General features: G+C 48.1%; 1 protein-coding gene across 2 annotated transcripts in view; it reads right to left on the bottom strand.

The window, feature by feature from the left end:
• The window catches only part of SLCO3A1 (solute carrier organic anion transporter family member 3A1), a 318,207-nt gene that overhangs the window by 24,642 nt on the left and 280,358 nt on the right, over window positions 1–13,207 (bottom strand). For both annotated transcript variants that reach the window (XR_009562876.1, XM_030873196.2), the window contains exon 8: window positions 284–459. Coding sequence is in view for 1 of the 2 variants with exons in the window: in XM_030873196.2 (XP_030729056.1) it covers window positions 284–459 (176 nt within the window). In the remaining variant the exon portion in view is untranslated. The remainder of the gene's footprint in view (window positions 1–283; window positions 460–13,207) is intronic.

Genomic DNA, 13,207 nt, shown 5'->3' with positions numbered 1-13,207 from the left:
TGCAAATATCAATAAGGGACCACGGTCCCTTTCCAAATCACCTGCAGCGTCTATTCTTGGGATGACATGAAAGTGCAGTGTTCTCTCTTGGGCCGTGCTTTCTACTTTTGGTGTGAGGTCTCTATCAAACGTCACCGATTCCTACCAGCCTAGGGAAGCTGGATTGTAAGACTCATATAGTCCCCGGAGTTCTGATTTCCAGGAGAACTGCAGACACACAGCAGGTGGGGAGGGGGAGACGGGAGGCTGGCTCTCGGGTCTGGGTTCCAGGGGCTAAGCTTACCTGATAAGGATGATGACTGAGGGAGTCTGAGCCATTGCCCCAATCATGCTGCAGACACACATCACACACAGGAAGGTGAGGAAGGCCTCTTGGCAGCCAGGACTGGGGCATTTTCCAGGGACCACAGTCGCATTCTCAGGCGGGACGGTCGTGAGGCACGCACAGCTGGTGAGATTCTGAAAGGGAAGCATTCAGCCCTTTTAACTGGGGGTATCTCCAGTTTCCCAATCCAAAGCCATCCAGCAGCTGGAACTGTCATAGCCTTATTATACATTCTGCAGCATTTCATTAATTAGGCCTGAATAAACGAGTTAGATTTTTTTAAAGAGGCTGCAAAGCACATATAAATAAAGGAATATTTATGGGGAGGAGAGCTGATTTCCCCATCTCCTGTGTATTTCATATCTATGCTCAAGAATCCCTCAATAAGCCGAAATGCAAACAAACATGTCCCCCCCACCAATACAATTAGAGAGGAAATTGTGCTTCCACAATGTGATAAAACATTGCCAAATTAACAGTGTAATCACTTGCCAATTTGTCCTCTCTTTTATGCCGTTATAATTACACTGAAGTATATTAAAAGAAGTAAATCAGGTAACCCGCATATGGTTGCTGGTTCAGGGCCCAAGGTGGCACTTGGAACAAAGGATGTGCACCGTCATGCGTGAAGTTGCTGAGCTCGTCGGGCTGTGAGAGGGGCCAGCTAATGGGAAAGGTCTCGAGTGGCTGAGAAAGCAAAGAGGGTGCAGAGATGCCAGAGAGTTTAGAGCGGATCGTGCGGAGAGAGCTGGAGCCCAGAGAGATACATTTATTAATATATGATCAGAGAGGAGAAAGACAAGCGGCTGCATTCCATTTGATCTTCGGGGGGGATTCTTGCCCAGCCAGCCCTGCTCCCCAGCACGGTCCTGGCTCACGCTTGAGGAATTTCTGATGGCAAAGGGAAGAGCGGGGACTCGGAGAGGCAGTGCCGTGCCGAGCCAGCAGCCGGGCCAATTAAAGTTCGATAATAATAGTGCAGAGGCCTTTAATGAATACAAAGTGAAAACAATCATAAATGATTCATCGCTTTTCTTTCCAGGACTGCTCGGCTCTCAGGGCACACGCCGAGGTAAATTCTAGTGAGAGTCGAACAAATCCCCTTTGGCTTCTACATTTATTCTCCTCAGTACATCTCCCCTCATCTTTGTTCCTCTCCTCTTCTTTCCCCAGAGGACATACACATTGGAGCTTTTCTTATGCCTTTAAGCTACATGGGATGCTTTCAGGGGTGTCCAAAGCCTGCTGCCTCCATCCTGGGCGGCTGTGTCCTGCCGAGGAGGTTTTACCCATGCGAAGTCGGGGAGACCTTGGGTGGGGCTGGACCCTTCTTCCTAAGACATCTGGCACGGCAGGTGCTCTTGTGTAAATGGCCCCATCTCAGCACCCAGGGGTGTTTACTGTCGCGCCCTGAGAAGTGCTGAGGCCCTATCCCTCTGTCCCTTTCCATACACCTCTGCCTGGAGACATACTAGCTCTTCTCCAAAACCCCGTGTTGATGTCTCCTCCAGCTGCAAGGCCCCTCCGCAAGTCAGCCCCCATGTGAGCTGGTACTTCCCTCCGTGAGGGTACACGCCACACCCCACAGCAGAGACCCTCGCTGCCCTCCTAGAGGAGACCTTGCGCTCCTGGGATCAGAACGTGTATTACCTGTGATTTACTGAGCATCGTCTCACAGCACAGCGCTGAGACACAGCAGGGGGAACTCAGCAGACGGTTTTAGAATGCCTGCGTGAACAGACCTTCCTCTGCTTTCATTAGGAAGCAGGCCTTCTCCCCAAGTCTAACTGAAAATGCCTTTTCTCTGCCTTCCGGGGAGAGGAAACTGCTCCCCTCCCCCGACCCCGACTTCACAGCTAAACGTTTCTAGCTGTTCACACTCACCACCTCTGCGTCCTCACCTCCCACGCTCTCAACTCACTCAAGCCGACTTGGGTCCCCACCCGCAGTAATCGGATCAGCTAAGCTCGCCAGTGGCTTCCATAGCCTGCCCCTGCCATCCACTTTTCTCCTCCTGGAGGCCTCCCTCCCCACCCCCAGCACGTGCCTGTGACCCACTTCCTCGACTTCCACAGCTTGCTCTCTGGTTTCCTTCCTCCCTCTCTGGTCGCTCCTTTTGCATTTTCCTTGCTGGCATCTTCCCCCGACCCCACTTTAAAATGCTAGAGCTCCTCGGGGTTCTGGTCCAGGCTTTCTTCCCTTCTCATGCTGTACTCTTCCCTAGATTGTTTTACATCTACACGCTTTCCGATAACTCTCCTAAATTTAATCCCTAGCCCATATCCCTCCCAGACCCACTCGGGATGCCCCTTCCTAAGCCTCTGAGCCTGCTGAGATATCAACACCGACTCCGGGATGAGTGCCCTGCGTGGGATTCCGTGCCGGCATCTTGGCACTACTTTGCCATCCACAGCGGGAACTATTTCCCTAGGATTCCCTTCCCTGCATGGATGAAGCTGGACCAGAGGGAAACACAGACGAGATCTGGAAGTGAAGCAGAGGCCGTTACTCTCGGATGGTCAGACACGGGGACAGACACACGCAGAGGTGCCCGGAAGGAGCTGGCTGGTCCTAGCATCTCTGTGTGCATCCGCCTTCTTTACTGACTACCCTGCCGACAACAGAGGGCTCATGGCCACCTCTACTGACCTGGACGCAGGCTTGCTGACGTGCTTCCCCAGACCCTTCCCGGAACGCCCCCTTCATCTCACTGAGCAGCCACCTGGGAATTTCCCATATGCCTCGACTTGCCCACCTGAGCTGGTACTTCTGGGGATGTAGTGAGTGACTGTTCTCCAGTCTTTCATCTCACTTCTTCCAGATCTTAATTTGCCAACTCCTCCACATTCACGTTAGTTCTATTTCCTATACTAAACTCTTTATTTCCAAAAGACTTGTGGGTGCTGTTTTCCTGACCAAACCCTGACAGATACACATACCCCTGGCCCCAATCTCCTTTCCCTCCACATCTCTTGCCTTAGAAATGACACCCTGTTAACTCTATAGAGACCTGGTGGACCTCCCCCACCCCTTACTCCTACATCAAATCCATCTTCCTTGTGACCATAATGCTGATAAGGACAGAAACCACTGTGGTTTTGATCCCTGACTTATCCCCAGCCCTAGAGTACGGTATTTATTGAATGAGTGAATGAATGAATGAACCCTCAAGTCCTGTTCATTTTATCATATCCTAAACACCTCTCAAACCCTGCCCTAGTTCACACCACTCCCATCCTCTTCTTTTTTTTTTTTTTTTTTGCGGTACGCGGGTCTCTCACTGTTGTGGCCTCTCCCGTTGCGGAGGCTCCAGACACGCAGGCTCAGTGGCCATGGCTCACGGGCCCAGCCACTCCGCGGCATGTGGGATCTTCCCGGACCGTGGCACGAACCCGTGTCCCCTGCATCGGCAGGCGGACTCTCAACCACTGCGCCACCAGGGAAGCCCACATCCTCCTCTCTTTGATCCCTGCTGTAGCCTGCGAGGAAAAAGAGATTTGGGACCGGGGTCCTTAGAAACACGTGGACTCGGAGAGTGCTCAGGTATGAACAGGGAACAGGCCCCTGGTGGATGCCTGTGGTCTTGTTTTGCCAAGTACCCCAGGAAATGAGTTCTGACTCACGTAGCCCCTTAGGAATGTGATGTCATCAGAACCCTTTGAATGAACTGTGTGATTGGTGAGCTCTGTTTAGTTTAATAAGTAATCTGTAATTGGAACCTACACCCAGTCTTAGATTTCTGCCCTGTACCTAGGCTATGGCTCAAGTGTATTACATTTACCATAAGAGGAAACTGCCCGGCCCCTCTCTGCTCTGATAAGTAAAAAACTCCTTCTGAAATTCTCTGGATTAGGCCTGTGATCAAGGCCCTAATGGAATGGGTCAGAAATAAGATGCCTTTATCTCAGTGATTATACAGTCCTTCTGGTCCAGGTGAGGGGAACGTGTCCAGGAAGGCAACATCCTGTGAATGGCGTGAGCGAACAGCGGGGCTGAGCCACCCTGGGATTTGCAGCCAAGGCAAAGGGGACAGGTGAGAGCACAAAGCCAGGGGGTGGAATGGGACAAGAATGGACCCAGGGCAGCACAGGCTGATTGGACAGGAATAAGCACTTGTAGGGTATAGATGCCAGGAGAGGAGAAGCAGGAAACTGCTACAGGACCAGTGATCATACTGGCTTGCTGGTGCCGAGGAGAGAAGCTGGAAATGGATGGGTCCCTCTCAAATGCTCTAGGCAACTCTGTACTAATTTATTCAGATTTAATGTATTTGAGAGGAGCTGTGAAAAGAGGCTGGGGAGGAGGTAAGCCGAGTGACCTGAGTGGGGACTTGGATAGGTTTCCTTTTTAGTTAAATGAGTCAATCTGACAGAATGAACAGAAAGTGCTGGGTGGTCCCGAGGGCTGGGGCGCAGGCTGGGACATTCCTAGGACCCTTCCCGCAGAGAATCCAAGGAAAAGTGCTAAGCCTCAGTCCTGTGGCAAGGGATGGGAACTGTCCTTTATTTGGGCTCAGGTGATAGAAGAGACCACAGATCGCCCTGGCCATTGTGCTAAAGGACCTGTGGGGCTCTGGGCGTACAAGGCCAGGTTAGGGAGAAACTTCCACCCTGATGTCCCAGTGTGTTGGGAATAACCATCCCAGGGTGCATAATTGGAAGAGAGGACTTTGCACCAATGAGGCTTCACACTACAATTCCAAGTGAGAAGGGAGAGCAGACAGCCTTTCCGCTGGTATTAACTTGGCATGTAAGTGGGAACAGAGACCTGCAAAAGCCCCAAGCAGTAGGAAGTTTGAAAATATAGGGATAACCTGGGTGTGAGGGAAGGAGATGATAGAGGTTGGGGTACTAATTCTCACCCTGTTTGTATACAACAGCCCCATGGGTGGCGCCAGCCCAGAATGCAGATGGACCTGGACAACGGCCTATAGATGATCATGGCCTGAATGAAGGGGTACCCCCTAGTGCTGTCCTCAGCAGCCCCCAATATATTTAACTGTGAAGGAAGTGCACTAGGCTCCAGGAGATTAGTCTACTGCTCCTGACCTGGCAAATGTCCAGTTTTCCATCCCGTGGCAAAGAAACGTCTCCCCAGTTTGCCGTTCTCTGGGGAGGAATGTGGTCCCCACTGCCTCCAGGAGAGTTGGAGTCTCTGTCTGGTGCCAGGCGTGGGGTGGCAGGACCTAGCTTTACTGCCCTGAGAGATCATGTTGATAATCAGATGACCACGGTGCTCATGGAGGAACTGGCCTGACCACATTTGGAAGCAGTGGTGACCTGGCAGACAGAGTGGGACTGGCTTGGAAATTCTACAAGAACTTATCTTACAGACAGACTTGCCCAGGCACAAAATGATGTCAGTATACAATTCAAGTCACAACACAGTCTGCAGGAGCTAAAGTTTTGCAGCCCTGAATGCCCATCAACAGGAATTGGTTAGATGCATTCCATTAGGTCCACACACGGAATATTATGTAGCAGTAAAAAAGGTACCAGAGTGCTCTTTATGTACTAATATGAAAAGAACTCCAAGATAAGTTATTAACAACAAAAAACCCCCACAAGTAACAAGCTACAGTATAAAATAGATAACCAGCAAGGATCTACTGTATAGCACAGGGATCTACGTATATGTATAACTGAATCACTTTGCTGTACACTTTGCTGAAAATAACACATTATAAATCAACTATACTTCAATTAAAAAAATAAATAAACAAGCTACAGAATAATACCTTTTGGTGCATTAAAACCCAGTAGCTGCAAGAAACTAATAATAGTAATTACCTGTTGGGCAGAGTAGTGGGTTGAAAAGTGGGTGAACAGGAGACTGAGGTAGAAAGGAGTATCCACTCCCTCCTTTTTGGTTTTTGAACCACACACATGTATCATCTATTTAAAAAAATTTAAAACACCAGAAGAAGAAATCAACAAAAGAAGAGCAGAGTCACTAAAAATTGTACTCTTGTTCTACATTCAGCCATTAATTTAAATTGAGAAATGTTTCTATTCACATGCAATGATGGAATAAATAACTACGATAAAGCTGGAGAGCATAAAAATAGAAAAATGACTCTCTCAAATCTAGGTTTCATCTTCTCTTGATGAAGGAAATCATAAGCATGCTATTTTGACAGCTCATATTATAAGAACAAAATACTCCTCAGCAGTGTTTCAAAAGTATCTGGCAAATAAAGTTGTTTTTGTATTTTTTCCCCCAATAGTCAATACTGATGGATCAATTCTATTAATTGCACAAATAAAACTAATCTCTAGGTTGAAAAATGACTTTTCTAAGGGGACAGGCATGGGGGTGATGATGTTCTTTGTATTAAGAGCCTGTGAAAACTTGAAAGTTTCATTCTCAGCATCTTGGAATACTGTTTTTGGTTTTCTTTCTGAAATATGTTTGGTTACCAGGAAGAAATGACAATCTCTATTAAAGGTCGGGCCCTAGTGCTATAGTTCAGAAAGGGGGTTGGCCAGAGGGAGTGCTGACACATGCAGTGTCCTGTCCGGCTTCTGTCTGATGACCGAGATGGCAAAGGACTGAGATTGTACCACAACAGCTGGGACATCTTCCTTCGAATGACAACATACTCGTATGTGTCCTAGACTTTTATGGGATCCCTTCATGATTCAGTGAAGTTCCTCAGACATTCTCCTGTCACTTATTACTGTCTTTTTGTAGCTTAGAATCTCTTCACCTCACTGGCCCAACCCTAGTTGGTTTTTCCAGGTGAAGACGTCGGAGCTCGTCATAAAGAGCATCACGGGCAACCCACGTGCCTCAAGGCAAAGGGGAGATTGAAACACTGCAAGAAGAAATGCGCTCTCTTGTTCCCTGGCAGGGTCACTAGCTGAAGGATAATGGCCAGGGAGAAACACCCTGTGATGAAACCAAGACCTCCATCCACCCTTCACCTCTGTAACCTGCATCCTGTCAGAGCCTTAATTATCTCCTGCCGAGGGGAAGGAAAGGGCCGTTCTTTGGGAAGCGTCGGGCTTACTCTCTGCTCCAGCCATCTCAGGTGGAAAGTGTGGGCAGAGCACAGAGGAGAAGGATGTAGCTGCAGCTCAGAATGAACACCGGGCCCTTCCCTTTACCTTCCTCCTTCCAGACTCCAAACCAAAGCCTTGCCCTTGTCATGAGGTTCAAGCCTCCCCACCACCCCATGCTCACACACATTCCAGGCTGGGATGTCCTTCCATCCTATCCACCGGGCAACGACCCACGCATTCTCCGTGGATGAAGCCTGGCCCTGTCCCTTGCTCTTTCTCCAGGAAATAACATCCACACCCTCTCCTTCCAGCCCCGCCCCACCCTGAACCAATTCCTACCCAAGCAGGCAGAAGGCTCCAAGTTCACCAATTTCTCTACATACCTGTTTCCTTCCATTAGACTGTAACCACCCAACCTTTAATGCTGGATCTTATTTTTAATACCAATGTTTTTCCTTATTGGAAAAGGGATGCATGTTCATTTTAGGTTATTTAGAAATATACAGAAAAATGTAAAGAAACATATAAAAATTAAGTTTTTAGTCCTAGCCAGAGATAATGTTCTGTGACAGGCTTATCCTTCCAATCTTTTCCCATGCAGAGATAGACAAATCTTTAGATTTTTCTTTACCTTTACTAAAAGGGATCATAATCTAGTTATTGTTCTATAATGTATTCTTTTCACTTAATACCATATTATAAACATATAAGGCCTGGTTAGCTGCTGCTCTTGGGTGTTCCCTTGTAACGTAACTCTATTAATATATTACATCTTAACTTATAGTAAACATGATCTCCTTGCCTTATTCATCTCTATATTTCTAATGTCTAGCCCAGGGCCTGAGATATATTAGATGCCCTGGGAGGCAATGCCCTCATTGGGCTTGACTTCAGAATATTCCCAAGTCCCTCTGACAAGCCATCACCAGGATGAGGACAGACTTTTAAATCAGTTCTGGCAAATGGGGTCAGGCTATACAAGAGGATTTGCAAACTCCAGACCTTTGGGGACCGTTAGGAAACAGATAAGAAAAATGGTCCAGTGTCCGGGGTGACCAGTGGTGGGGACCATGGCTAAGTGGAGATCAAATGTCTTGTCTAAAGCGTCAGTCTCCTCTTAGCTCCAGCCAACTGCTGCCCCATCGGGGTGCAGGTGCCATGTTAATTCTCATCCACCTTTCTGGCCTTTCAGAGAGGCCAGAAATCTAGATTTGTATATGAAATACCCAGGCTGTTAAACCTTGGTTCAGCCACTGTAGTTACCCCTGCTGGCAGATATGGCATTTAATCGACCAGTCTGTTTCTTCTGCTGGAAGATGCTGACATGGCACCTCTAACCTCCAGCTTGGTTTCTACAGTGGGTGAACCCAATGATGGTGAGATGGAAAAGGAGACTGAAGGATAGATGCTCAGTGTCAGCTCAGATGCTGCCCTGTTTCTAGAAAATTTTAAGAACTCATTCCTTTGACTACAGCAGTGGTTCCCAACTGGGGGGTATTCTGTCCCCCCCATCAGGGACCTATGGAACAATCTGGAGGCATTGGTGGTTTCACAAATGGCAGAGGGTGCAGGGGGTAGTGCTGCTATTGGCATCCGGTGGGTAGAGCCCCAGGGATGCTGCTAAACATCCTCTAGTCCCACAGCAAAGGATGATGCAGCCCAAACTGTCAACAGTGCCCAGTGGTTCTCAACCTTGGTTACGTATCAAAAACACTTGTGTGTGTGTGGGGGGGAGTGTTTAAAACACTGATGGCAAGTAGAGCAATTAAGCCCGTGCACCACAACTACTGAGCCTGCACTCTAGAGCCCACGAGCCACAACTACTGAGCCCGTGTGCCACAACTACTGAAGCCCACGCGCCTAGAGCCCATGCTCCGCAACAAGAGAAGCCACCACAATGAGAAGCCCAGGTACCGCCACGAAGAGCAGCCCCCGCTCGCCGCAACTAGAGAAAGCCCGCACACAGCAATGAAGACCTAATGCAGCCAAAAAATAAATAAACAAATAAATTAAATCTTAAAAAAAAAAAACAAAAACAACTGATGGCAGGGTCCCACTCCAGAAAGAGGGAATCAGAATCTCTGAGGATAGACCTCAGGCCTCATGTTTTAAAAGCTCCCAAGCAATTCTAATGTGCAGCCAGGACCGAGACCCATGATATTGAACGAGGAGCACCCTGCACACATCCAAAATGGGGCTGCCCCCTCCCCTCCCCCCATAGCACCTACTCAGGGCTCTGCTCAAACAGGCGCTCGATAAATCCTTGTTGCCTGGATGGGGGAACAGGTTAGTTGTCTATCATTAGCCCCCTACAAACTGCTGTGCTGGACTTGTACTGATTTTCAACATTCCATTGGTGGCTGATAGAAGCTTTTTTTAAGTCAGTTATTCAGTACATCAAAAGGATACAACTTCCAGCAGTCAATCAGCAGCTACCAACATGCTTTCTGTTAGAATAATTACTTCTGAGAGTGAAAGGTACAGAAACAATCCGGACAATATATTCATGCCAAAGGACGCTTACAAAATTAGCTTGCTATCTTTTTCGTCACTCTTCCTGGTCATATGCAATGAGAAGAATTAGGAGTTGTATATTAAATGCAATTCTGGAAACTTCCATCACTATCACTCAAGGAGAAATGAGATCAGAAAATGAAAAACAAAACCCCAAAGCAGGGCAGGAAGGGCAGTCTAATATCAGGAAACCGCTAATGTGAACCAGATCTCCTAATAATCAGAATGATGTCCTCAGTGACTTATTCGTGTCTAATCAAGTTAGGGGAAATTTTCACAAGTCTGGGTGGAAGCTATCAAGTGGGGAGAGATGAGCATGCAAGAGGTGTTTAGGATTGAAATCTGCACCAGCCAACCAACCTGCCTGCCAGTTGTGGTATTACCGCCCCTAGCGCCCTGGGGCTTGCTAAGCTTGGCATAGAACCTCCAGCCGGGTGTGCAGAAAGCCTAGGGCATTTATCCAGAGCCATGGCTAATACTGGGAATGCAGTGGCCCACAGCAGAACCCCATCCCTGGATACTGGAGCCTAGTGATGGACTGGTGATGGAGATGCAGGCAAACATGGACCATTCAGTCCAGTGGAGGGGGCCACAGTAAGAGCCTTGCTGGGAGGGCAGGTGCTGAGGCCTCTGCAAGAGGGGTGCCAGTGCAGCCCTGGAAGCAGTGAGGAAGTGGGAGGAGGCGTCTCAGCTGCGCATAAGGAGGTGTTAGGGATGTGAAGGGCTTAGGGGAAGACCAGCCCTGATGAAAGAAACAGCATGGACAAAGGTCTGGAGGTAAGAGAGAACTGGGTGTGCTGGGGGCACCCCAAGAAGTCTGACACAGCTAGTGGCTCCTCAGAAGGTGGGCAGAGCGGGGGAGGTTGAGGCTGGAAAGGCAGCAGGGCCAGATCGTGAAAGCACAATGTCCCGACTGTGGGGGGCACGCACGGAGAACTTCTTTCTGGTGGAAAAAAGGGAGGGATCCTAAAGAGGGAAGTCACAGGGTCAGAGGAAGACACTGGGATTGGCGTCAGACAGACCCTGCGTTCCCGCGCCAACGCCACCATGTTCTGTGTGACCTTGGGCAAGGGACTAATCTGTAATCGGGGAATAAGTAGAACACCTCCTTGCCAAGGTTGTTACGAGGGTGAGTGAGATACTGGGCTGGCCAAAAAGTTCATTCGGTTTTAAGTAAAGACATTTTTCATTTTCACCAAAAACTTTAATGTAGTCACGAACCGAATGAACTTTTCGGCCAACCCAATATATGCGGGGCTGGGGGTATAGGTGAAAGAATGGTTGCGTTGACACTGGGAAAGGACTCCAGTGGATGCAGAAGGAATAAACACAAAAAAGGGAAAGAGGGAAGAGAGATGAAGGAGACTGTAGTCTGTGGAAGAGTTTTTCGGGGGAGCTTGGAGACAAGAAAGGAAGAGGTAGAGGAGGAGGGAGTAAACATACCAGGAATCGAATCTACTGTTTTGGCATTTTCTCAAAATACTGATATTCCTCTGACTCTGCGCCAAGCTGCCACGGGCCATGAGGAACACGTGGAAGGCCCCGTCACCTGGCCCGCACCGGCTCTCGGAAAAACTTGCTGCTGTTGCAAGTTTTATGGTTGTGGTTGTTTTTAGGCCTCGACCATCACAAAGGCCCCTTTCCAGGATACATGTGGCTCTGTGGCCCCAAAGCCCTCATCCACCCGTTGGAAGGCAGGGCCTCCAGAGATCTGCCTCCACGGGGTGGAGTGTTATTCCCACCCCAGCCCTGGGGTTTTCTCAATCTCTTGAGAAAGAGATTGTAATTATGGGGGGATATCACCTCTCTGCTTTGCCTGCACCCCAGCAGACAACATGAGGCCTCCGGTACTGTGAAGAAAAGGCAGGTGTCTGGGGAATAAACCTTATGTCCAGAGGGAAGCGGAGAAGCTTGCCCTCTGATGATAATTGCATTCCACAGCTTGCTGTTTCAGCAGCTAGAAGCAAACCCCGGCCTGATTAGGCTCTTATGCAATAAGACTCTAGTCCATGCAAGATCAGGAGACATGGATTTTTCTAGATTATTTTTTGGTCAGAAAATGCTCTGGAATAGACTGCTTTGGTCTCAGGACACTAGCCTATACTGAGTCGATGTCATTCTTATAACAGCACAGTAACCAAAACTGATTTATAATATAACTTTTTGGACATTAAAATGTTAAAGAAATTGCTGTCATGAAAAAGAATAGCTTGAATTTTTATTTTAACCATTCTCAAGGTCCCATCTCTTTTTAAAAATTCATTTCCTCTCACTTGAAGAAACTGCTTTATCATCTAATTTAAAACATCAGTTCCCCTCCCCCCAAGGTGATTTACTTTCTCTATAGAAAAATGGTAGTAACCGGCCAAGAATCTAAATGTTAAATGCAAGGAAAAATGAGACCTTTGGAAATGAAAATAAATGATCAATTTTTCTTCCTTCGGAGAAATCACTACTCCCAAAAGATACGGGATGTGGAAAGGAGAGGAAACAAATGATTTCAACTCTAAGTTCCTTGAAAGCAGCCACTCAGCCTTCTTATCTTTCTTTCCATCTATACACTTCTGGACATTTCTGGAGCACTTGTGGATGCCAGCTCTCACTTAGGAAACTCACAGGTCAGGGCAAATGAAAAACAGATCACTGCAGTGAAACAAGAGAAATGCCTCCAGGAGAGACAGGTAGTAAGATTGCAGGGTCAAGAACCCCAAAGATAAAGAAGGGCAGGGATGGTATCACAGAGCAGGGGGCATTTGAGTAGGGTATTGACAGGTGAGTAGGAGTTGTCCAATTGGAGGGAGAAGCAGGAAAAGACACATGTTGTGTGGGGGAAAGCTGAATACCACCAACTGAAAGGAAGCACAGCTGAAGAGCATGGCGGAGGAAAGACACATGCTGAAGACACACACAAACCCAATTCAGTGCCTAGATCTTATCTTCTAGCTGACAGTAGCATTAGAAAGGGTCCTATACAGTATTACAGAAATCATTCTGGCTTCAGTGTAGAAGACAGACCAGCAGGGGGTGATCCTGAGTTGTGAGGCCAGGGAGGCGACTACTATGCTGGTCCAAGCAAGAGATGAGGAAGACCTGCACCAGGGCAGTGGTGGTGTGGATGCAGAAGGGCAGGTGCAAGAGACGCCTGCAAGGTGGGATCAGCAGGACTGGGTGAGCAGTCCCTTAGCCTCAAGTTTTCATGCAGAGAATGTGGAAAGCTGCAGGCTGACAGCAAATTGTGTAATTCATGCTGAGAAGGAAAGAGCCAAAAAAAAATGATAGTGGGAGGATGGAAAAAGGTGGGAGGCATCTAGCTAAGAAGAAAAGGGCAAAGGAAACTGAGCAGAGAACAGGTTGGATTAGTGCC

This window comes from Globicephala melas, chromosome 2, assembly GCF_963455315.2.
Source record: "Globicephala melas chromosome 2, mGloMel1.2, whole genome shotgun sequence".
NCBI lineage: Eukaryota > Metazoa > Chordata > Mammalia > Artiodactyla > Delphinidae > Globicephala > Globicephala melas.
This window is presented reverse-complemented; position numbering and strand designations above follow the sequence as displayed.